The sequence below is a fragment of the Nomascus leucogenys genome, chromosome 4, assembly GCF_006542625.1.
Source record: "Nomascus leucogenys isolate Asia chromosome 4, Asia_NLE_v1, whole genome shotgun sequence".
In the NCBI taxonomy this organism is placed as follows: domain Eukaryota; kingdom Metazoa; phylum Chordata; class Mammalia; order Primates; family Hylobatidae; genus Nomascus; species Nomascus leucogenys.
The window spans coordinates 95746771-95773466 of record NC_044384.1 but is presented as its reverse complement, the minus strand read 5'-3'; the positions used below and the strand labels follow the sequence as shown (position 1 = coordinate 95773466).

The window sequence follows — 26696 nt, the reverse complement described above, 5'->3', positions numbered from 1 at the left end:
TTGGAACATTTCTAACAAATAGTTAGTTCCCAAATACATTGCACAGGATGTCTTGTCGCCCCTGACAGTCTATGAGTTACTACAAAGAGTAATGATTTTAACTCAAGGCTACCTGAAACTGATTGTCAAATAAGATTTTCTGAGACCGCCTACAGGGGCCTGCTATAGCAAAAGTCATTTTTTTTGGCTCGTGGGGGATTATAGTGTGAAAGAAAAACAAATGTCAAAATAAATCCCCAAGGAAAGAAAGCATTTCTGTGCTGACCCTCAGTCCTACTCATCAACATTCCTTGTCCTCTGTAGACTAACAAATACTTGAGTATTTCTCTTCGTCTGAAACCATGAACAGAGTCTGACAAAATTAGATAAGAGTCAGTTCACATTTCAACAATGTGATAGGATTCATCCATAACTTAATGGAACTTCCCAATCTCTACCCATTGAGGTAGAAAACTGCAAAACAAATAAATAAATCACTTCACAGCATTAAAAACAAATCAGGATGTTAAATTCTAATGAAAATTTAAACAAATGTGGTTTCTCTTTTAAACCTGGGTTAGGATGACCTTTCTCATCTTTTCCACATGTTGAAAATGATGGCTGAAATGGAGCCTCCCTAAATCACTCTACACCATGCCTACCAAATAGCCATGGAAAACTAGGAACTAAATAAACTCATTTTGACAATGATGAATCTCTTAACTCTGCTGGTCAGGTTTCTTCTAATGGCAGTACTTAGGTAAGTGTACCATAACACATGAACATAGATCACAGTTAAAGTAACAATTTTAAGCTCAGGGAATTGAAAAAGAGATGAATTTAACTTAGTGACTTGGAGAGATGAACATATAGATATGAAGCTTAAAAAATTGCTGCTTAAGATATACATGTCCTTCTGCAAAGAAACAACTTAGCAAACCTTGGGAACTCCATAATGAACTATATGTTTTGCTGAAAGCTATGCATTTTTGAGGTTTATGTTGTTTGTTACACTTCCTCTGTTAGCTGATTCCAACTCTAATTGGAAGAGGAAAGAAAAGGAAGTCCCCTTTGAAAAAAGATACTGGCTGTACAGGGTCGCACAAATTAGAAAATAAAATTGTCTTTCTAGCTTTTTTTTTTAGAATTCTATTAAAAGGACAAGAATAAATGAGAACATTCATTTGCTTTTTAAAATGATCACACTTGGGTTTAACCACGGGCAGAGAAGAAACTTTACGGTTCCCTGGGAACCTATAATTTGGAAACGGAAGCACACAAGAACAGCCTTTAGTTTTCAGGCAATAAATTGAAGAGAATTCTGCAGACATATAACAGAAAAGGAGCATAAAACATTGGCTTGTGCATTTTTTAGAAAGTTAGTTTATTAACTCGATAAGCTACACACGGAAAAACGCAGCCAAAATCTACAAGGATATCCACTGGGGTTTCAAATTGGTATATTTACTCAGCGAGAAATAGCTAGAGCTTTAAAAAAAAAAAAAAAAAAAAAAAGGCATCCCATTCTGGAAATGACGATTCAGTGTGAATCTCCAGAAAGACACCTTGTTGAAAAACCTCCATGTGGGCTCTGATGGGACACACAGAAGCCCAAAGCCCCAAGGTCAGACATAAATATCATGCCCAGTGATCTGTGTTCTGGGAAAAGCTCTACAGAATTATACAAGAAAATCACGATCTTTCACATCCACCTTTCACACACAATTCAACATTAACTTAAAGAATGTTTTAATTTTCCTCCTTATTGCCCAAAATGTTTTTTTAATGCTTTATTGGGAATTTCCATTTACTGGTGTGTGTTCTATATCTGCATTACTCATCAGCGTAAAATAGTTGCAAAGAATTTGTTGGCTGATACTCCCAATGGTCACTGTCTTCTATGACTAAAAGCTCATTATCAGTCTCTCTGGGAGAAAACTCTAGTAACTGAAGTCCACATATGTCAGGTACTGTGCTAGGTTCTTTCATAAACCTTATTTTATTTAACCCACCCAGGGAGGTAAAGATTGTAATCCCCATTTACAGATGAAAAAAGTAAGGGTCAGAGAGATTCTCTGCCATACTCAAGGCCCTAAGCTAATAATGATAAGGGCCAGTATTTGAACACTGGCCAGTTCAGCTCCATGGTTCTGCATCCTTCCCTTCCTGTTCTCCTTGTCAATGCTCCAAAAAAATGATTTGAGAAGCTAAATCAAGAACATTCCCTATTGCTGTAGATTGTGGGTGATTTCCTCTGAGAAACAATAATTCAAGGTATCTTCAAACAAAATTGGGACTCAGGACAAATACTAAACTGCCACCTCTTTCCAATGAGTCAAGTTCGGCTAACTAGGGTGTATTCTTGGTCACTTTATTTACACTATGTAGACCCATTGGGATCAGAGTGCCAGGCCATGCAGCAGAGGCCACAAGCCAACGGGCAACTCATGTGCACATGTGCTTCACAGGATCCCAGAGTGTTTAAAAATTCAACTAACTTTCTAAAATCTATAGATTTCACATACAAATTCCCATTTTATGGATTGTCTTGGATAATCAGAGGTCCCACCACCCTAGGCCCACCTTTACAGCAGTGTTCAACCAGAGCTTAGTAGCCACTACTCCCTTAGATGAGTAAGGGTTCTTGAGTTCCCTGTAGCTCCCCACCACCCTCAATTATATCCACACACTAAGGCCACCCACAGCTGAAATTTTTCATTATGCATATGCTATTTTTCTTATAATAGAGAAATACTTCTCCAGGGCTTGTCTCTCTTGGTAGACTGAAAGATTGGCCTCAATTCTTCACCTGTCCTCGTATCCACTCCCATACATTTTTGTCTTTGTGAGTCGAGTGTACTTTTCCAATCTGTGACTTGGCCATGTGCTTTGCTTTGGGCCAATGCAAAGGGTGAAAATCACAATATCAGTTCATGAGCAGGCCTTATGAGGCCTAGTATGTTTTTGCTCATTCTCTTGTGCCTCAGCAACTGTCATTAGAAGAGTTTTCCCTGGGTTGCTGACACCTGGCCTCAGAATGAACATGTGTAACAGAGCTGCCCCAGACACCACCACAGATGTGCAGTGAGTAAAAGAAGTGCCCGGCCAAACCCACCCTAGAGCAGCTGGGCCAGTTAGTTAACCTGCAAATCTGTAAGAATAAACTATTGGTACTATAAAGCCACTGGGTTTTGGGTGATTTGTTGCACAGCACAGCATTATTATGGCAATTGCTAACTGACACATCTCTACCAAAAATAAACAATAAAAAACAGGCAGAAAGAACCAGACATCATTATTTTTCCTACACAAGCCTGTTTCTTATGTTAAAAGCCTAGACCCTGAAGGCATTTGAGTTTGCAATTTCTGTTGAAAAACTATAAACTTATGAAACAAAGAAGACTGGATTTGTAAAATCTTTCGTACTGTGCCATATATCCAGGTTTGACTGAGGTGATGCAGGTTTTGTCTATTGCCTTTTGTGTTCTGGTTTGAACAATAAAAAGCATAGTCACTCTATCTTCATTCAACTTTGTTTCTGACTTTCATACCAACTAGTTGAATCTCTTGGTGCTCTTCTTTGATGCCTGATCCACTAGCTATTATTGTTGTAGGCAATACTCTACATTATATTTTTCTGGATATAATACCTGTTGGGTTGGTTGAAATCATGAAGCCAGTGTATCCAATTGTTACCAAATGCTTGTGTAGAATAAATCAAAATTAACAGGTGCCAATGCCACAACCACCAACCAGCCAAGCTAAATCCCGGTTGATTGACACTTAAAGGCTTAACAGGCTAACTTGTAAATAGGAAATGCTCAAAACAATAGTAATATTTAAAAAGGCAAGTGCCTCCAGAAAGTTTTGGCAGTAATTACTACATCTGAGCACATCTGCTTAACAATCCAGGAAAGTGGGAGGTTTATTCTCTATTAACCTTAACCAGAGACATTTTCATCAAAATTAATCGTGATTACTTTTTATTGCATTTCAAATGCTATCCTTTATTTGGGGTGGTCAGGAATGCAACTAAGCAATTCCAGACCATGCTATCTTTTATGAATAGGCTATGAGGTAGTTATCAAGGCCCCTTATGAAAATATTGCTATACAAAAGTTCATGGGCCAAAACAAGACATTAATTTCCATAACTATATGTGTCCTTAGAAAAGAAGAAATTACTATATATAGAAAAGACAAAAACTTTGATGCTCATTGTTTATCAGATCAGAACTGTAGGAATACCTCTGCATATAGTAAACAAATTGTTTTTAATGTTTCATTCGCCTTTTCCTTGTTATTATAACAACCATTAGTCATGAACGCTTATTTTGGGCATAGTCTGTACCAAGTACAATTCTAAATTATTTATATGCCTTGACTCTTTAACTCTCACAACTACTCTGGAGCAGATGCAATTATTATTCTTGTTTTACAGAATAATACACCATAGCAAGGTGAGCCCTAGGGTCAGGTCCTCTTTAAAGTTCTGGGCCCACCTGGACAGGCGCAGTGGTTCACACCTGTAATCCCAGCACTTTGGGAGGCCGAGGCGGGTGGATCATGAGGTCAGGAGATGGAGACCATCCTGGCTAACATGGTGAAACCCCGTCTCTAGTAAAAATACAAAAAAAATTAGCTGGGCAGGGTGGCGGGCGCCTGTAGTCCCAGCTACTCGGGAGGCTGAGGCACGAGAATGGTGTGAACCCGGGAGGCGGAGCTTGCAGTGACCCAAGATGGCGCCACTGCTCTCCAGTCTGGGCGACAGAGGGAAACTCCATCTCAAAAAAAAAAAAAAGTTTTGGGCCCACCTACTATTGTCTCAGTATTCAGTGAACACTCCAAATCAAGCATCAATGTAAAGGGCCTTCAGTGACACCAGAAGGCATGTCTAGGACACAGAGAAAGGAAAAAAAAAAATACCTAATATTGACTAACTAGTCCCCATGTGCCATGCTCTATGCAAGGTATTTCCTTGTATTTCCTATGCTGGAATAATTATTGATTTCTCTTTTGGCCAATTAAAAAGATGAACTATGAGTACATATTGAAATTATCTAACTTCTCCTGTCTCCAAGGAGGAAACAATATGTAACTGGAGAAAGACACTAATTAATAACCAAAGTTTAACATGAACTCCGGCCAACTTGAACTGCTCTGTTTAAAGGCACACTGGAATAAATAAAGAAACTTCAAAGCAAATGCCCTGTTTTAGCTTGAATGTTTTATTGAGTACATGGGGAGCACTCCTTGGCCAAAAATAAGGGTGGTTAATGAGGAAAAATCGGTGTTTCCAGTGAGTTGGTTTGTTTCTAAGATAGGGCTGTCCATTGAAAGATAACTATATTCACAGAGAAGACAGAATAATGATCTGTGTCTGAGCCTCGCAGTCTTGAACAAAACAAAACTGGTTTTGTAAACTGTCTGGGATCAGCTGAATGTATCCTCACCCAAATACCTTCCGTGATAATACACACACATTTGCCTTCTTCTATTCCCAAAACAATTTAAATATAAATTGAAAAGGAAGACATTTCTATGTTTTAAGTTTCTTGCCAACTATATAAGTGCAGCCCTTACCTTTTAAGGTGAGGTACAGGAACCAAAAGACTCTGCCTTGTATTTCTAGGCTCTACCATAATTGGCTTTTCATGGCCACCACTCTGAAAATGATGACCCTCCCTGGGAAAGACCTACTGGGTTCCTTGTTAGTGCTAGACCCAGGGCAAAGGCAAAGTCCACCATTTCTGTGCATATTTTCTGGCACCAACGGTGACATTTCTGAGAGAGTCCATCTCTAGTTATTTAGGGATTAAGAAGGGAAGCCTGTGCTTACCTGCAAATGCTGTGAGTTGTCAGCCATGCTGTCTTCTCGCCTGCGCACTTCTTCTAGTAACTGAGCATTTTTCTTCTTTTCCAACTGTTGATTGTGCTTGAGGTTGGCCACCTTCTTATTCTGATCTTTCATATGCCTGAGAAAAGTCAGCACAGCTTGGTTAAATTCTACCACTGGAAGATCATATGTTATCACAAATAGATTCAGGAAGTACTAAGCATAGGCTATCTGGATAAGGGCTCGGGAAAAAGATGATACTTCTGAATAATCCATTCATTCAACTACAAATATGTATTGAGCATCCACTTAATACCAGGTCCCAGGACGGCACTGGGGCTGCAGTGGCAAATGGGGCAGGTATAATCTTCACTCTCATGGAGCTTAGAGGCCAGTGGGCAAGATGGACAAGTACCAAGGAAACACAACTTAGGTTTCTTAATGTTGAAGGAAACAAATAGCATGCTGTGAGAGACAGTGATGTGCATGTGTGGACAGGTGGTGGAGTGGAAGGAGATGACTTTAGATGTTGTGGCCAGGGAAAGCCTCCCTAGCAAAGTGAGACGGTGGGTGAGACTAGAAGGAGCTAAACAAGAGAAACACCAGTGGCAGAGCTCCCAAGTAGAGAGAACAATGCGTGTAATTTCCAAGACAGGAAAGAAGAAACTGGAAGGCTGCAGTGAGGCTAATCCAGGGAAGGGTTGATGTGGGTGGGAGATGGGACTGCACAGGTAGGTAGGGCCCAGGCTCATAGGGACTCTGGTCCATGATACGACATTTATTTTCTTCTAATTGGTTGCTGTTCTAATTATTATTATTATTCTTTTGGATCATGTTCTTATTCTGAGATCATAATCCATTACTTTGATTTTAAAATAACAACTACGAGGCTCCAATCAAATACATTGTCATCACTTAGCTCAAACACAATAACAGTTTGGCTAATCATAATGTTAAATAAAGCTCTGGGGCTTGGAGTAAAAGTTCTTCATGAATCTACAGGAGGTCAAAGTGCAAAATCATAAAGTGATCAAGTAAGTAAAAGACTAAAGATAAAGAATGGGTTCAAGAAAACAACAATGGGAATTATAAGCTTAATGTGTACTATTGCACCACCAGTATTTAGCAAAACATTCCACAGATTTAATCCACAGCAGCTGTCATAAATCTAATCCAACACATGAGGAGGTAGGAGGGCCGTACGGAGGGCTCGGGAGCATTGACACAAGAGGAGGGAGGACCAGCAGAATCATTTGGGGTCCTTTTGGATCCCTTTCCCCCATACCACAGCATTGCCAGGTCAACCACTGTTACTGAGCCCTGACTCAGTAAAAAACATACTGAGAATCACTGCTCTTTTGAAAATGTAAACAAGATGAGAACTAGATGATAAACAGCAAACGTGAAATTGAAACAATTAGAATCAAATGAAAACTGCTATCCACAAGAAACTCTTATTTCTAGTCCTCATAAATTATGTATCCCCCTACTCTCTCCCATTCCAAGCAGATGAAGCACAAGAGCATTGTTTAGTTAGTAGAATAATATTATCTAGCACTAACAGTGTACTCCCTGCTAATAAAAATAGTCCGAGGATGCAGTGGCTCATGCCTGTAGTCCCAGCTACTCAGAAGTCTGAGGCAGGAGGATCGCCTGAGCCAGGAGTTAGAGTCCACCCTGTGCAACATAGCGAGGCCCCATCTCTAAAACACACACACACACACACACACACTATATATATATATATATATATATATATATATATATATATATATATTCTGAACTTATATATTCTGAACACTTTGGCTTCTTATGAACATTTACACTAACTGAAGCCATGATTTAAATATTATTGGTAGCACTTATTAAAAGGACATAAAGTGTGATAGAATAACCATCTCCTTAGTCTTTGAGTTGCATTAATTTTTGTCCAATATTTCTCCATTTTTACCTGATACAGCAACATATACATGTGAAGCCACCAAGTCAAACTTGCATGCTAATCCACTTTGAGGAAATTATCTTTTGGTTAGTATAAAGATGTTAAGAATGATCTCTTGCTTTCTAATTGAACGAGGACACAGTATTTCCAAAGCCCATGCTAACCTAAGGCAGGCACATTTTCCAGTTCCTTAGGAAATAAGGCCAGAGCTCAGTAACAGGATGTTATGGAGAGGTCAGGATGATCAGTGTGATTGTTTAATTAGAGGGTACTTTTAAAAAGAAATAATCTTATTACTTTAGAATACAGTGTTAAATAGAACCAACTGCTAAAAGTCCTCCTGCCCCAAGTGTGGATGACAAATACAGATTATTATTACAAACATCATTTGCACAGTGAAAGAGCTCCCACAAAGTTCTTGGAGCAGTCTGAACACAGCGACCTTACTTTCAGGGATACTGAAATGTTTTTTCAATCCCAAAGAAAACAGCAAATTCTAAACCCACGTGTCCCTTAAAGCTTTCCTGAATTAAGAAAGAGTGGCGGCCGGGCACGGTGGCTCACACCTGTAATCCCAGCACTTTGGGAGGCCGAGGTGGGCAGATCATGAGGTCGGGAGATCGAGACCATCCTGGCTAACACAGTGAAACCCCATCTCTACTAAAAATACAAACAAACAAACAAAAAAATAGCCAGGCATGGTGGCAGGCACCTGTAGTCCCAGGTACTCGGGAGGCTGAGGCAGGAGAATGGCGTGAACCCAGGAGGCAGAGGTTGCAGTGAGCCGAGATCGCACCACTGCACTCCAGCCTGGGTGACAGAGTGAAACTCCATCTCAAAAAAAAAAAAAAAAAAAAAAAATGAGTGGCTGAGAAAAATGGGGTACTCTAGTTTTGACATTAGGATGGAGGCCTATCTCCAGCCATTCCTTTAAACACTCCCTTATTTAAGACACCAGTGACTGAAAATGGAAAGTTGGGTTTTGAATGGCACTGCTTAGGATTTGGGCCAATTAGAGATATGCAGGGGAAGGTGGATGAGAACGATCATCTTGTCTTTGTTCACAAAACTGTCAATAGCTACATATAGTGTCCACACTCTCCTGAAGTAGTTCCACAGTTTTCACAGATATTTCTAGCAGTTGAAGCCTTTCTTTTACTTAATGGTTACTTGAAAGTCAAAAGGGAAAAGAAGGATTTCTCTGGCACAGGTCGGAAAGAAGCAAGAAGTGGGGTGGAACAGGTGAGCAGAGCCTCACTACCAGATAACCCCTCTCTCAAGTGTTTCTCAGGGAAGCCCTAAGGCTACCTGAAACACATGTTAAAATGGCAATGTATAAGGGAGACAGGCAGAGGAGTCATGAAATTTAAAAATACTAGATCTCTTAGAGAAGAGAAAATGCCCTCACAGATGCTCAGTGAAAAAATGACCACAGTGATTTTTGCTAGCAACAACTTCAGCATTTGTAAGAATAAAATCTATAAGTGACCTATCAGTCTCCACATCTTCCCCTACCTGCAGAAGTACACCCACACTGAATGAATCAAAGTGCTTAATTCAGTACAGCTTTCAAATGTCTCCACAATCTAGAAGGTAAGGCCCCTGGTCGTGGAGACTGCAATGCCTTCTTACTATCCTGCCCCAGAAGCAACTATCACTCTTTGCCAAACCCCCAACCACTTGGCAAGGTTCTGCCAGAGACTGACTTGCTCCATTATTTAAAAAAAAAAAAAAAAAAAAAAAGGTTTCTTTGGGGCGAATTTTTTCTCCAGAAAAAAAAAAAAAAAACCAGCATTACGAATATATGCAAAATGCAAATCTTAAAAAGAAAAAAGCAATTATGGTAAAAGAAGCATTTGGAAAATATAGTGGTAAGGTTAGTTTTCAATGTTTAATTTAAATTTACCAGTTTCATAAATCAAGGGATGTCACTATTCAAAATTCAGTTGCCATCAAGGAATTTGCATTAAATTAAAAATTTCCAACAGGTTCAAGGTCAACAATGACTACCATATTAAGAAAGCATGTCAGAGAGAACAGAATCCTGCCATTTTCACTAGAATCATCTGTCAAATTCTAAGAATAAAGTGTTCTCTAACTTGCTGCTGAGAACGTGTCAGACTCTGAGACCTCTAGAATTACATAGCTAGGAGTGCAGGACAAGAGATGCATATGTTTGTCCAAGGGCATATGCATATTTGCAAAACAAGGAGAAAATCAAAACTTCCATTAAAATCTCAATAGAAACAAAAAGATGCCACTTTTTTACCCATCTGCTTTCAAAAACTTTTAAAGATTGGTAATATTCATTGTTGGAAAGAATGCAGGAATCTAGCTCTCTCATATTGGTCAGGAGGAGTATAATTAACAAAAGTATTTTTGGAAATCAATTTGGCAGTTTCCACCAAAGCATGCCTTCTTTTTGCCCAAGTAAACCCTTCTTCTAGTAAAACAGCCTACAAAAGTGCTTGCACACGTGCACAAATATATATATATATAATATTATATATATACTAACATTTCCATTACAACTATAAAAGTAAAAATTTGAAAATTGCCTAATCATCCATCAGAAGGAAATTGAAGAAATTAACCATATTCATAATATAAAATCAGGCTCGCTAAAAAGATTAAGGCAAAATGAAGTATGGACATGGAAAAGCCTTCAGGATATATTGTTACTCAAAAAAGCAGGTAGCAGAAATATAAATAATACATATAGTCTGATCTTATTTATGTTAAAATAAGAATGCCTATTTGGATGTGTATAGACACACATGCATATAAATGGAAACTCCTGGAAACTCCACACCAGTCTATAAAAACAGTGGTCATAACTGAAGAAGGGAATAGGTTTGGGAGGAAATGGGATCTTCAATTTATACTGTATGCGGGTGTGTTTTTGTGTGTGTGTGTGTAAGTGGGGTATAAATACATACATGAAGATGCACAAATATTAAGTGTACAAGTCAAAGGTTTTTGACAAATCAAAATATAGGGCATTGCCATCACCCTGCCTCATGGCCCTTCCCTCTTCCCAGAAGTGATCACTATTCTAATCTTTATTTATATGGATTTCTTTTGTTTGCTCTTGAACTTTATATACATGGAATCATATGGTACATAACCTTTTGTATCTGTCATCTTTTGCTTAGCATAAAGGTTTGAGATTTATTATTCATATTGTTGTTTGTATTATAGTTCATTGCTTATTGCTGAGTACTATTCCATTATATGAATACACTATAATTTGATTAGCTATTTCCTTGTTAATGGATATTTGGGCTGTTTCATTTTCTTTTACTGTTAAGAATAAAGTTGCAATGAACATTCTTTTTGTGGACATATGCATTCATTTCTCTTGGACAAATAAGTAGATGCATGTTTAACTGCAAGTGTAAAATGGTGCAATCCCGTGAAAGACTATTTCTCAGCCATATGAATCATTTAGGGACAGCAATGGCCAAACCTTGGAAGCAGACTGCCTGGGCTCCCATCAGAAGTCTGCCATTTCTAGCTGTGTGGCCGTGGGCAAGCTTCTTAACCTTTGTGCCTCAGCTTCCTCACATGTACAATGAAAACAATAACTGTATCTAACTCATAGGGTGATTGTGAGGGGTTGATGAGTTAGTACTGGTAAAATGTTTAGAACAGACCGCAGCATGTTCACTCTTTCACTCTTAGCTTACAGTAAGAAGAATGTAATCACGTCTTGTGCAATATTGTGCACACATATTTAGTGTCTTGTTACCCATTTCAGAACAGCAAGTATTCCAAATACCTCAAACAATGAACTTTGGAATGCATTATTGAATGCTCTATGTCACACATTTAGCTCCCACTTACACTCTCCTTAATAATGAGATGAGTTACATTCCTAGCAGGTTATCCTAATGGAAGCATTTCAGGAAGCTCATGACAGCCACAGGTAAGTAAGCTGGGATCCTGAAATGACTGCTCAAGTAGATGGGCCACACACACACAATGGAAGCTGACAATGCACATTGCATGCAGAATTTCCAATAATAGAAGCTTTAACTTGTAACCACTGAGATAATTCCATTTTTTTTTGAAGCTTGTAAATACCATTCAGTACGCCAGTAAAGCTATAAATTTTAGGAAGCCTTCATAAATATTCTAAGGATTTTTTTTGTATAGCGAGCATAAATGTGCTAAATGTCATGAGCATGATATCCTTTCCAGGAAGAGAAAGGATCTGGACTGCTGTGGCAACTTGAACCTAACTCTCCTCCCAGCAAAGAGCCAGAAGCCAGAGCAAGGTCTGAAGACTTAGCTCCAGGATAAGCCAGATCTCGTGGACTTTTGCACCTTGTGGCAGCCTCTCAAGAACAGCTCGGCTGTTTGGCTACTAGTTTTGATCATGGTCAACTGCATAAGTCCTTGTCAAAGCCATGCAGCAGGATGCCCAAGCCTACATCCCCACATTTTCCATCTTGGCTTCCCTCCTTGCTTTATTCTTCCTCCTCTCCCTACCGATGGTCCTTGCTCCCCTGAGGTGAGTACCATCGCGCATTGTATCTTCCACCTCCTCTGTGGTGCTTGGGGCTACACAAGGGCCCAGAGACAAAGCCACCCTCAGTTAAATCTCACAACGTCAACATACTTAAAAAAGACATCATTTGTCATTTACCAGGCCAGCAGGACACACCAAGAACCTGATGACGTAGCATAAGATAGCTAAAAAAAAGGTGTCAAAGGGAGTGTCCACATTTGAAAACTTGAGAAGTAGAGCGTACTGGAGGGAAAGACAATTTTAGCCTCCACCTTGTAGCATCAGGCCCCACTACCAAAACCCTCCTTCAGGAAGATGTTCCTATTCTTTGCTCAGCCTGATAAAATGGTTGAATCATATGTGACCAAGGGGGCCAAGAGGCAGTGCAGTAAGATGCCCAAGATCAAGGACTTTGTTGCCAGGTCAGCTGTATTCTTATTGCAGTGGCATCCCTTACCAAGTCTGTAGCCCTGGTCAAGTTATCTCATTAGGGGATGGGGACATTAAATGATTTAATAAACCTAAGGCTCTTAAAATAGTTCCTGGCACATAGTGAGTGCTTTATAAATAACAGTGTCGATGGGGAAAGGATTCCCTATTTAATAAATGGTGCTGGGAAAACTGGCTAGCCATATGTAGAAAGCTGAAACTGGATCCCTTCCTTACACCTTATACAAAAATTAATTCAAGATGGATTAAAGACTTACATGTTAGACCTAAAATCATAAAAACCCTAGAAGAAAACCTAGGCAATACCATTCAGGACTTAGGGGTGGGCAAGGACTTCATGTCTAAAACACCAAAAGCAATGGCAACAAAAGCCAGAATTGACAAATGGGATCTAATTAAACTAAAGAGCTTCTGCACAGCAAAAGAAACTACCATCAGAGTGAACAGGCAACCTACAGAATGGGAAAAAATTTTTGCAACCTACTCATCTGACAAAGGGCTAATATCCAGAATCTACAATGAACTCAAACAAATTTACAAGAAAAAAAACAAACAACCCCATCAAAAAGTGGGTGAAGGACATGAACAGACACTTCTCAAAAGAAGACATTTATGCAGCCAAAAAACACATGAAAAAATGCTCATCATCACTGGCCATCAGAGAAATGCAAATCAAAACCACAGTGAGATACCATCTCACACCAGTTAGAATGGCCATCATTAAAAAGTCAGGACACAACAGGTGCTGGAGAGGATGTGGAGAAATAGAAACACTTTTACACTGTTGGTTGGACTGTAAACTAGTTCAACCATTGTGGAAGTCAGTGTGGCGATTCCTCAGGGATCTAGAGCTAGAAATACCATTTGACCCAGCCATCCCATTACTGGGTATATACCCAAAGGACTATAAATCATGCTGCTATAAAGACACATGCACACGTATGTTTATTGCGGCACTATTCACATAGCAAAGACTTGGAACCAACTCAAATGTCCAACAACGATAGACTGGATTAAGAAAATGTGGCACATATACACCATGGAATACTATGCAGCCATAAAAAATGATGAGTTCATGTCCTTTGTAGGGACATGGATGAAACTGGAAAGCATCATTCTCAGTAAACTATCGCAAGGACAAAAAACCAAACACCGCATGTTCTCACTCATAGGTGGCAATTGAACAATGAGAACTCATGGACACAGGAAGGGGAACATCATACTCCGGGGACTGTTGTGGGGTGGGGGGAGGGGGGAGGGACAGCATTAGGAGATATACCTAATGCTAAGTGACGAGTTAATGGGTGCAGCAAAACAACATGGCACATGGATACATATGTAACAAACCTGCACATTTTGCACATGTACCCTAAAACCTAAAGTATAATAATAAAAAAATTAATAAATAAATAAATAAATAACAGTGCCACAGGATCCTTAGGGTGTTCCTCCACCAGCTGGAAACCTCTGTAGCCGGCCACACCCCTGCTTGGGTTTTGCTTGAGCCCACAAGCAAAGTGGGTTCATTCAACCCACTCGACCCAGCAGGCTGTGCTCGGCTTACACTACCACCTCAGATCCCATGCCTGCCAAGGGCAAGCCAGGCATGGAGTGATGAGGGGTGTGTGAGCAAGCATGGGGTCTGACTACTACACACAGCCAGGTGTGCCAGCTAGAGCGGGGAGCGGGGGCAGCTCCAGGCACCTGCTCCGTGTGAGGCTGCAGCTGGACCAGGTGTACCACAAGCGACTTCCACTGTGAGCACCAGGAAACGCGGTGGTACCTGGAAGCTTGGAGACACCAGGTACCGCAGAGCCTCAGAGAGGGTGTCACAGCCCTGGCTCCAGGAGACCCTAGGTCTGGGCTTCCCAAAGAGCCACAGCTGTTCTCTCCTTCTCACTGCCCACTATATGGTGAGTTGGGGGTGTGTTTCAGTCCTATTTCTATTCAGCTCTTTCTGTCCCACCATTCAGTGGGTCTTAAGTTCTTGTCCCACTTCCAGGAAGAATGAAGTACATGGACAACTGGAGGGTGAGCAAGGTAGAGAGGAGCTTCACTGAGTGACAGAACAGCTCTCAGGAGACCCAAAATGGGTAGCTCCTTTCTGCAGGCAGGTCATCCCAATGAGTGTTCAGCTGTCAGCAGAGAGGAAACTTGTGGTGGGTAGCTCCTATCCGCAGGCAGGTTGTCCTGAAGAGTCGAGGAGATCTGAAGCAGGTAGCTCCTTCCCACAGCTGGTAGTCCCAACATCTGTGTGAATCTGGATGAGTCCAGGGTTTTCATGGGCTCAGAAGGGAGAAAGTGCATGCTGATTGTTCCACGGGCGGCCATGGGCAGGGAGGCATCATAAGTTCTCACTCTGGGCTTCAGACTCCACCCAGAACAGGCAGCCCAGCCCCCAGGCTTCAGTCTGTCCCTGGCTTGAAGGTGGGGCTTCACCAGGGATCTGTCCCTTTCTGCCCAGAAGCCTGTCTGCCTCCCGCTGCCATCAACATGCCATCCACAGTGCCCAGGATATTCATGTGGAGGGGTGCCCAGGCCCATGCCAAGCCATCCTTAGCACCCCTGCCCTCCCACCTGTGCTCGCCAGCACCCAAAGTCCAGAGGGGGCCAAGGTAGCAGGAAGCTGGAGCGTCAGTGCTGCCCTGAGCGTGTGCACACCTGGCCAGGTTGCAGCAGCGCCCAGGCTTGGCCACAACTTTGCTCCACACAGGAGCAGGCACCAGGAGTGGGAAGAGGACAGGGAGCAGGAACAGGCACTTCTGAGCCTGTGGGCACTGGGGGCTTCCCGGCCCCTGAGAGCGCAGGGATGCATGGGTCCAGAGCCACAGCTGGGAAGCTGCAGCTGTGCCCAGGAGCATGGAGCTTCTGCTCTGCCAACTCAGTAGGGGGCAGGGCTCCGGCCTGTTCTTGGATCCCACTGGACCCACAGAGCATGCAACCCCAGCCTTGCCTCCCCACTGCAGCCAGTATCTTTGCAGCAGCCACTCCAGACAGTCTACTGCAACTATCAAGAGCCTGATCCCCCTCCCCCAACCCTCTTCTAGAGCACTTATCTACTCCCCCACTACACTCACCATTGACTTTCCCACCCAAGCCAAGAAAACCTTGGGAGCAATCTTAGCAGGTGACACAGCAGAAGGTCACAATTAGCAAAAGAAAGGTTTATTTTCCTTGTAGATATTTCACTCTGGCGGAGGTTCTGAAGGGCTGATTCCTTCTAACATTCTCCTATATTCTGACCCTGAAACCTCCCCCAAATATGGATGTAACACCACCTCAAATGTAAACAGAACGCAGTGCCTGAAAGCCAATGCTAAGAAATGATAGAGCCTATTCAGGAAGACCCCAGGGATGGAGAGCAGAGAGATCCTGGGTGACTGCAGATGCCCTTCTACCCCTCCTGATGGACTTGGTAGGATTGGCATGAGCCCACAGGAAACTCCAAGGGAAAAGGCAAGCCAACTTTCTCATCCTCCTCAGAACTCAATGTTGAACCCACAGGCATCTAATAATAAGATGCTCTTCCTTGCCAGCAGACCACACACAGATGTCAGGGCCACATGATTAACTAATGAGCCTGGCTCTGATTTACTATTTACCAAACAAATTTCTTATCACTTGGCCTCCCATCTAGGTCTGGTGAGCCAGAGAGCATAGGGTGGTCATGTAGGTCTGAGAATAGTGGCCCTGGGATGGTTATTTTTCACATTGTTAAGCATTAAATGTGTTGTCACAGTACATCCCTCTCACTGTAGACTGGACTATATACTCCGGATTCCTGGCCCACATGGTCAAAGCTGGTGGCAGATGCACTTCCAGGAGGGTTCAAAGCAGGGTTCCTCTGCCATCTGCACCCGCATGAAAATATCCCCTGCTTCAGTACGTTGTGGCTCCACATATCCAGCTGGTGCCTCAAAGCCCTGCCCAGAGCCAATAGCGCAGGAGTGCAAACAGGGAAACATTGCCCCTGCTTCCATGACAGCTGAAGCCACCATCACATTTTGCCTGGACCACAGGTCTCTTCTCTCCTCCCTGGTCTCCCTGCTTCCACTCTTGCTTCTCTTTTCATCCATTCTCCATCCAACAGCAAGATTGGGTGTTTCGAAGTAAGTCAGATCATGCACTTGTTGGCATACAATCCTCCAACGGCTTCCCTTTCCCAAAGAATAAAATTGCACACCAGTGAACTTTGCTGGCCAGTCTCATCCCACACCATTCTCACCGTTAGCCCCAGAATCAGGAATTCAGTCTCCTTTCAGTTGCAATAACACAGCAGCTCCTTCCCACTGGAAGGTATAGGCACAGGCTATTTTCCCTGTCTGGGATTCCTCTCCACAGCCACCACTCCTCCCACAGCTGACTTTTACCCTTTAAGTCTCAGTTGAAGTAATGCCTCCTCAGAAGGCCCTTTTCTGGGCATCAAATGCAAGGATGCCCCTCCTACCACTGAGAATCTCTGACAGCACCCCATGCACTTGTTTCACAGCACTCGGCCAATTTGTAAGCATATATTTATTTGCATTTTGAATTCCTTATGGACTATTCCACCATCAGACAAGGAGTCCATCCCCAGGATATTCACTGGAGTGAAGTAATGAGTCCTACCTATGTCCTCTCTGGCCCAAGCTACTATCATCTCCAAGTTGGACGAGGATGCTGGCTCCAATTGTCCACCGAATCCACTCTCTGCTGAGCCGCAGAAAGTATACAAATAGATTATATCTTCCTCCCTCAAAAAACTTTTCACTGGATCTCTACTGCCTGTAAAAACATCCATGTGTTGGCCAGGCATGGTGGCTTATGCCTGTAATCCTAGCACTTTGGGAGGCCGAGGGGAGTGGATCACCTGAGGTCAGGAGTTTGAGACAAGCCTGGCCAACATGGCAAAACCCCATGTCTATTCAAAATACAAAAAGTAGCCAGGTGTGGTGGCAGGCACCTATAATCCCAGCTACTCAGGAGGCTGAGCTACTCTGCTGGGGCGGAGGTTGCAGTGAGCCAAGATCATGCCACTTTACTCCAGCCTGAGGGAAAGAACAAAACTTTGTCTCAAAAAAAAAAAAAATCCATATGTCTTCACACTGACTTCTACCAGATCTAACTCCTACTGTGCAAGTCTTATCACACCCTACTCCCCCAAGCTATGCTGGCCTTCCATTTGCACTCTTGACATGCCAAGCCCTACGGTCCTCTGCGGCTCTGAACAAGCAGTTTCCTCTTCTAGAAACTGTCTACCTCACGCCCACCCCGCCCCTTCCTTCATCACTGATAACTCATATTTATTTTTTCACCCCAGTATAAGCGTGATATCCTCTGGAAGCTGTCTTGGCCTATCAAGAAACTTAGGTCCTCCTGTTACTAACTCCCAAATCACACCATGCCTGTCTTGCCATGAACTCACCACACTTCTGCTCCTTTTCTGTCTTCCTTGTTCTGCTATAGGCACCCTCTGTACCGTGATCACACCTACCTTCTTGTCTTCTCTACACTAAGGGTCTAGCACAATGCCTAGTCCATTGCCACCAACAGATTTCTGCTGGTGACAATTTAATTTATTTCTGGAACTGACCCTCACTTTGGTCAATGGATGAAACAAGTCCCCCTTTTTTGCCACATGCTTTATGTGAATTCTTAAAATTATTTAGGAATGTGCATCTAGGGATTTACATGAATTAAGTTTGCTCTCTTACATCTGTTTTCAGAAAGGCACTTTCTATTAAAAAAAATTCAATTTCATAAAACGATTGTCAGTTCCTCACCAATGAAATGATACCCAGTCAAAAAAATAAATAAATAAAGCCACAAGAAACCTGGACTGATTCTTCACATTGACTTCTACCAGATCTAACTCCTACCATCCAAGTCTTATCTTGTCCTCCACCCCCCAAGCCACACTGGCCTTCCATTTGCACCCTGACATGCCAAGTCCTACTGTCCTCAGGGTAGTAGGTGATGGTGAATACTAGTGAGTATTATTAGCTGGTGCTAACAATGACAACCTAGAGTTATCATTCCTAGAAAGCTAATTTTCAAAATTAAACTGGAAATCTAAGAGGCCGAGGTCAAAAAAGAAAAAAAAAGCCTGAGTAACTCTTTCTGAATTTAATTTGTATTCAACAGATGATTTTTAAAATCTACATAGTTCACAGCAGACTGATGGCTTGTTCTCATTTATGCTGCTGAGAAAGCCTTTCGAAGGTCTGGAAAAGTGGTCAGCAATCTTTTTCTGTAAGTGGCCAGATAGTAAATATCTTAGACTTCACAGGCCATATGGCCTCTGTCAAAACTACTTAACTTTGCCTCTACTTTCTCATGTAGTACAAAAGTAGCCACAGACAATATATATACTAATATATACACTAACAATATATACATTAATATATACACTGTGTTCCAATAAAACTTTATTTTCAAGAACAAGTAGCAGGGTCAGATTTGGCCTGTGGGCCAGAATTTGCTGAACCCTGGTCTAGAACATGAGACCAGGGTTATATAATCATCACAGCAGCAAATGCTCATATTACTTACTCCGTGACATCACATGATGTGCTCTAGGCACTTTACATATATTAACTTACTTAATTCTTGCAAAGGCCTTACTAGGTAGGTCCTATTTGTTTACTCCTTTTACAGATGAGGGAACTGTCGAAAGTTACAGAGCTAGTGAATATCAGAGCCAAGATTCTCAATCATTCTGGCTCCAGAGACTATCTCCAACTCTTAACCTCTGTGCTATGCCAACCAACTGTGCAGAATGTTGCAGAGTTCCTTCCCACCACTGTCCCACTTTCCCTTCCCCAAAGTAACCCTACAAAGCTCTAGGGAGCACAAATGGGAAATCTCAGGATACTATGTCTGTTCTGTAGTTCAGCCACTTCAAGACACACCACTCCAAACTTCACAGGATGCCCCTGGCCAGTAGCTTGGTTGACTATTAGAGAACTAGATACAGATGAGGTCATTATTTGGGAACATTAGCTTTCCATCAGAAGGGCTTCAGGATGGAAGGTGAGAGCTCAGAAGCTTAAATGCCACAGGGCAGCAACAGTTATTGAAATGAGGACTAAGCAATGAAGCAGAACACAAAACCAACAAGGGAGCACTGCAATTTCCCTGTTAATTTCCATTCTCTGAACCCATTAATCTCAAGGTGATCACCTTTTGAAAAAATTATAAGGTTTTATGGATGGATATAGCCCCACAAGCAGAAATTTGTATTGTATTTCACATCCTGGAACCGAAGTGTATCATAATGAGTTTGATTCTTCTTCCTGTACAGACAGATTAAATCTGAGACAAAGAGTTTGGAGATAACAAAATAAGTGAAGATAAAAACAGAAGCTCAACAAAACGTTCCCTTTTGTAAGAGAAGGACAAAAGGGCAAGGACCATACAGATACTAGGTAACAGGTCTGAGGATAGAGCTTCAGGACCAAAGGGGCAAACCCAAGACAGGGCAAGACATAAGATGAAAACTCCCGTCCTCTTCCCACCTCATATCTCCTCTTTGCACATTATTTACCTCTTTTCAAAGTAAAAAATGGAATCTGAACACTTTGAAAACAAAACATTCATTTAATTGCCACAATTCCATGGAGTACTGTATCATTCTAAAAGCCTACGACTCCACTGTTAGACACAGGCACATTAGGGCCAATTTGGTAGGGTGTCAGCTGTATTTACAGTTTGGAGCCATATAAAAACATATGGAAACTGTGAAAATTGACCCCCCAGGGGCTAATGCTGGAGGAAACCAACATTCCACAGTCTGGCCAGAGGTTGAGGGCGATTTGCCCAGACAATATACAGCCAAGGCAGCCTATAAGCACAAGGGGCACTTCGTGTATGCAAGACCTACTTTTATTGCATCCAATCTGAAATCGGGCTGCAGTGGTCCAGACATAAAATAAAACAGAGGTATAAGAAGATAAAAATCTTATATGATGATTTTCCAAATTAGAGTATAGAAGTAATGTGTTGGAGTTTATATTATTTGCTATCAGAAGTCAATTTTAAAACATTGTTAAGTAATAAAAGCATCTTCCATTTTTAAATGTTGGATCATGCATCAGATGCTGTGCTAAACACTGTAAAACTATAATCTCAGTTAAATGAAACAACATCCTTACATGGAGGGCACTTTATCCCCATTTTACAGATGAAGAAGCAGAGGCTTAGAGAGGTTATATAATATGCCCAACATCATATACTTAAAAAGTTAGGGATGCAGAATTTGAACTATTGTTTTGATGATGCCAAAGATCGTGGCATCTATCATGCTATATAAAAATAATAAAATACTATCGTACATTACTGAGACCTTTGCCACAAAAGAGAATGGAACATACTAACTAGGCCTAGACATTCCCTTTTGAAAGCTACAATCTTTTTTTTTTTCTATGAGGTAGGCAAAGCACCGGCTGCAATAAAGCAAGTTATACACTCTTTAGGATCTGGTCCATCTGAGGTGTGGCTTATTGGATCAACCCAAAAATAATTTAGACCAGCACTGAATTAGATTTCTGTTGGTGCATAACAAATTCCTGCAAACTTAGCAGCCTAAAACCACATTTATTTATTATCTCACAGCTTCTGTGGGTCAGAAGTCCAGGCACAGCTTAGCTGGTCCCTCTGTTCATGGTCTTACCAGGCTGAAATCAGGGTGTCAGCCAGACTGCAATTCTCATCTGCAGGCTTAACTGGGGAATAATGTGCTTCCAAGCTCATTCAGGTTGTTGGCAGGATTCCTTTCCTTGCAGTTCTATGCCTGAGGTTCCCAGCTTTTAACTGGTTATTAGCTAGAGACTGGAGGCTTCTCTCAGGTCTGAAAGGCCACCCAAAGTTCCTTGCCATGTGGCCTTCTACCTAAGCAGTTCATAACATGCCCGTTTGATTCTTTGAGGCTAGCAGGAGAATCTCCAGTCTGCTGAGATGAAGTTTCATATAATATAACATAATCATGGCAGTGGTACTCCATCACCTTTGCCATAGGATATACCCTATTTAAGGGAATGGCAACCATCACCTTTGCCATATTCTATCAGCTAGATGCAAGTCACAAGACCTGCCCACACTCAAGTGGAGGAAATTATACAAGGGTATGAAAACCAGGGGTTGGAGATCATGGGACCACGTCAGAATCCTGTCTCTCATATGCAACATCCAACAGAACTTTTTGCAATTATGGAAATCTTCTACTTCTGCGCTATCCAGTAGACTAGCCATGAGCCACATGTGGCTACTGGACACTTAAAATGCAGCCCATGCAACTGTCAAAGTGATTTTTAAATATTATTTAATTTTAACTAATTTAAGTAGTCTCATGCGGCTAAAGGCTGCCCTATTGGACAGCACAGATTTGAACATTATCCAATGTCCATATTATATGTTAGTTATTTTTTAAAACTTCTTAAACCTCTGTTTTATTTTTATGTTTGTGTTCTTCTTTCTAAATATTTCATAATCTTTTTACTGCCCATTTCAAACAGTTCTTAGGGACTATTCACATTAGTACCTACCTAACAGACTTCATTTTTCCATTGTCCAAAACTTCTTCTGAACTATTTTCATTAATGCAACTTAAGGCATCTGGAAGGCTTAACTTATGGTCAATGGGGGGTTACAGTAATTTATGCATCCTTACACTTTCCCAAGTATTTATCCCCATGACAACACACTACAAAAATAAATGGCTGATCTTTCCACTCTTCTCGTAACTCAAACCTCTTCTCTTAGTCTGATGTGAATGAGTAAAACAGAATCGGTGGTGGGTGGTGGATGAAGCAAAAATCAATGAAGGATAACAAAGTGGCAGAATTATCGGCAAAGAGGGTGTAAACCACTTCCCCCTGATTAAATGAGAAGACACAACAAACCACTTCCCCACACAATTGCCTCAACACAACCACTTCCAAAATACACCGCTAAAATGTCACCTGTTTCAGTTTCACTTGATGACATATTTTTCCTAACCCAGTGGTTTCCAAATAGCGTTCTACCAGTACTAGCTCTAGGGTATGTTAATAACGTTACCAAAAACAAAAACAAAACCAAAAAACAAGGGGCTATGGTCAAATAAGTCTTGAGAGCCCATGTACAGATTCCTGACCCCTGGAACATAAGCCTTCCCTCTTCTTGAACAAATCTATTTCCTCAATGGACATAATCCTCCATACTAGAGTCATGATAGGAACTTTACCTAGTGGGATTCATGAAAATCCTGGGTACCCACAGTTTTTCATGCCCTTTCTAGTTTCCACCTGGATGGCAATGATTCTAGAGCTCCCAGGGGAAGGGTGGCCAAACATTTAGGAATGCTACCCTATCTAAAATCCACAGAGCCACCACTAGGATCTCCAACTCAGGTGCCTAAGCATGTATGCCATAGAATGTAGCATTTGATCAGCATCTCTTTGGGCCAGGCAATGCTCATGTTGTATATATACCTCATTTAATCCTCACGACAATCTTATGACATAGATATTGCATAGACCAGAAAAATGAGGAAGAGCAGGAAAGCAACGTGCTTAGAGGACTCATCCAGCTAGAGAGCGGCAGTGCTGGAGATCCACCCCAATCTATTAGACTCCAAAATTCATGTTATTTTCCTAACTGAATACCTCTGATTTACCACACTTGCTAATTCCCTGTTATCAGAGCTAACCATGATAATCCTGCTACTCAAAAGAAAAAATTCATTGGGCAGCTGTAAGACTGTTTATCCAAAGCTACATGACTCCCACCCACCATGGGCTGTTCCAAGTGCTTTCTCTCCTTCTCACAACAGAAAACTCAGTAAATACCCATTTTTTCCCATCAGAGGACAAACACACAATCACATGCATACATATATATTTATATTTATTTCACACACACATATCCCTAAACAGTGCTTGTGAGGGCATCTCTCTTTTACATGTAGGCTCTGCCTTCTGTATAACATAGACATTGCAAAGACTAAAAACTATCTGATACTCCTTGAAAATAGACAGACAGGAGTAAGCTTACTCTAACATTCTTCATACAGCATCCAAGGAAATTTTATCAGTAAATAGCTGAGATTTGAGAAATAACAAAAGTTCTTGAAAATTCCTATGGGATAATGTATGGATAACTCTTTATTAAATGTAGCTGTAGCATAATTTAGAAATGAGAAATAATTTAAAGTCATATTGTATAGACGGATTTTTCTATACTAGTAGGTAACAAGTCAAATTTTTTAAGAAACACACCAATACTAATTAGATGAATATGAAAAATATTTCATTAAGATTCAAGATAAAGCAGAAAAAAAGGAACTGATTTGCAAAAATTAGGTGTTTTGCCGATAATAGGGTCTCAACCTCGTATTTCTCAGCCCATGCAGTGATTCTGATTACTATTAGGCCCTTTTTCTGGTATAAATCCTAAATTATTTCTTGTTATACCTTATAAAATCAGAATTCTTCCTTCAAAGAAGAAATTTACAAGAAAAACTTGCCCCTTTCTCAACTGAAGAAACTGAAAACCCCTATGAAATCAACATCTTCAAAGCCCAACCCATGAAGAAAGCAACATTTTATCTGCTATAGTTTAAATGTGTCCCCTAAAGTTCATGAGTAGGAAACTTGATCCCCCATGCAGCAATGCTGGAAGGTGGGGGCCTAATGGGAGGTGTTTGGGTCATGGGGGCACCGTCCTTATGAATGGATTAATGCTGTTGTCCTGGGAGTGGGTTCCCTATGAAAGGACAAGTTCAGCCCTCTCTCACTGTCTCTGTTGTACTCTCTTGCCCTCTCTTGCCTTTCTGCCTTTCACCATGGGCTGAAGCAGCAAGAAGGCCCTCACCAGATGCCAGCTTCCTGATCTTGGATTTTCCATCCTATAGAAATGTGAGAAGTAAACTTCCGTTCAGTATAAATTACCCAGTCTGTGGTATATATAGCACCACAAAACAGATACTATTCAAAAATAAAGTGTCAAATTCTTAATAACTTTTTGTTTCATAGTGAACTCAAATCTGCTTTCCTTATATTTTTAATTACTTGATTTTCTATTCTTTTCTTTTTTTAACATTATATTTTAATATGGATCTTCTAGAAAATCAGAGTATTGGCTTACATTCCAAATGTAGAAGTGAAATGACAAGGAACAGTAATTTCCCTGGCTGTTGGTGTTTATTTTCTATGTTGCTGTTTGAAGGAAACTGATTAAAAGAAAACTCCTGGCAACACCTGAAAATATGATGATTCAGAAAAAGAATCACAGTTTTCTCACCGAACAAATTGTTGGGAGTAGAATATTTATGATATAGATTTAGAAATCTCTATGAACTGAAGGCATTTCCTGGGCAATTAATCAAGGGGAACTTTTACATAAAAACATATCTCGATTGAGCTATTTGCGTAAGAGCCCACAAGCTGCAATGACTAATTATAAGTCTCAGACCTGTGCAGTTTGCTGAAATGCTTTTCTTCAGGCCATTAAAAACACCATGACAACACACAAATTCAGCAAGAATAAACTAACAATGGGAAGCTACAATTACAGAAAGGAATTATTCAAAGTATGTGACCTTTGCACAAAAATGATACACGTTTATTTGATACTACTGACTCTCCTCTATTTCCCCCCTTTCATAGGTCTGTGTAATTCTCACTAACAATAATGAGAGATATGTGCTAAAAATGAATAGCTGCTAACTCCAGCCATCTGTGCATTCCTGGTACAAATAAAATTGAATGTCATCACTACCCTATTGGATTTCTCGGTAATGCTCTTTGCTGATAAGAACTTTAGAAAAACACCAATGGCTTTTTTTCTTTTTCTAACTCATAAAAAACATGCCCATTCCCCTTGCTACATAAAGGGGTCTATTCTACTCTGAATGCAGGCAGCCACTGAGAGGTGAGGGTGAGATAAATCCTTGCTTATCAAGATAACTGTTTCCCCACTCAGTATAAATGGAGACAAAGTATACCCAGACTCGAATGATTAAAATGGCCAAATTCTTAGCAGGTTAACTCATTACTTTTCATCCTTCTCTTGCCAGCCCTGAAAGCTAAGTAGCTGTCTTAACAGCCTGCAGCAATCACTTCCAAACAACTCTCCTGCCCTACAGGAGAAATGTAAAGGTAAAATGGACTTAATTCATTTTTCCTTTATGAATTACTAGCTGTCAAAAATTTGAGAAAGGTCCCAAGCTTTAATGGATACTTTTGGAAAGAGAGATCATGTGCTATAGAACCCAAGATGGTATGCTGGAGAGCCAGAAAAGCTGGAAAACTGGAAAGTCACTGGTCAGGAATTTTATACACACACACACACACACACACACACACACACACACACCCTTCACCGTTGTATATACACGAAGAGAGAAGCCAGTATGACCATCTCCAGTCCCAGTCAAATGTCTCTGCAGTGACAACTGAGGAACACGTAGCATCACAGGGCCACCCGGTTCTACCTTCACTTCCCTAAGCAGCCAGTTGACCTGCAGTAAGCCGGCCTTTGCAAGGGCACCTCCATACACCCCTTTCAGGGTTGAGTGTTAAGTCCTGCTTCCAAAAACCCAAGGGTCTAATGATCAGGTGAATCGCTTCTTCCTCTAGAGCCACACAGAAGGCTGTAGTGCTTGGGATCCTCTCTTAGGTTTGATCATTAGATCTAGTTTTATATGACATACGATGACAGAACTGCTAAGAATATTTATTAGCTTGGCTAACAACTAAAGAAAAAAATCGTAATCACAGCTCTCTGGAGAGGCTTTTTAAATTTCATTTTATGGCACTATAAAATGAGGCCATACCCTGAGCATTTAAATGGGCAAATTATTTGGTTGGAAGTAGCTCAAATGTTGAAGTTCAGTCACACTGGTAGACATAAAAACTAAGCGAATATTCAAGGTAAGGGTCCATTTCAAAGGTAGCTAAGACATTACCAAAAGAGAGGAAGCATTTATTTCATATAAATGGCTGCATGTGTGTTGCAGGA

At 41.1% G+C, this 26696-nt stretch overlaps 1 protein-coding gene across 5 annotated transcripts in view; it reads right to left on the bottom strand.

Annotated features, from left to right (window-relative positions):
• The window catches only part of ERC2 (ELKS/RAB6-interacting/CAST family member 2), a 987712-nt gene that overhangs the window by 444417 nt on the left and 516599 nt on the right, over window positions 1–26696 (bottom strand). For 4 of the 5 annotated variants that reach the window (XM_030811582.1, XM_030811583.1, XM_030811584.1 and 1 more), the window contains one exon: window positions 5818–5953. In XM_030811582.1, the coding sequence (XP_030667442.1) occupies window positions 5818–5953 (136 nt within the window). Of the gene's footprint in view, window positions 1–5817; window positions 5973–26696 lie in introns of those variants that run through there. The other variant, XM_030811586.1, reaches the window with a different exon arrangement.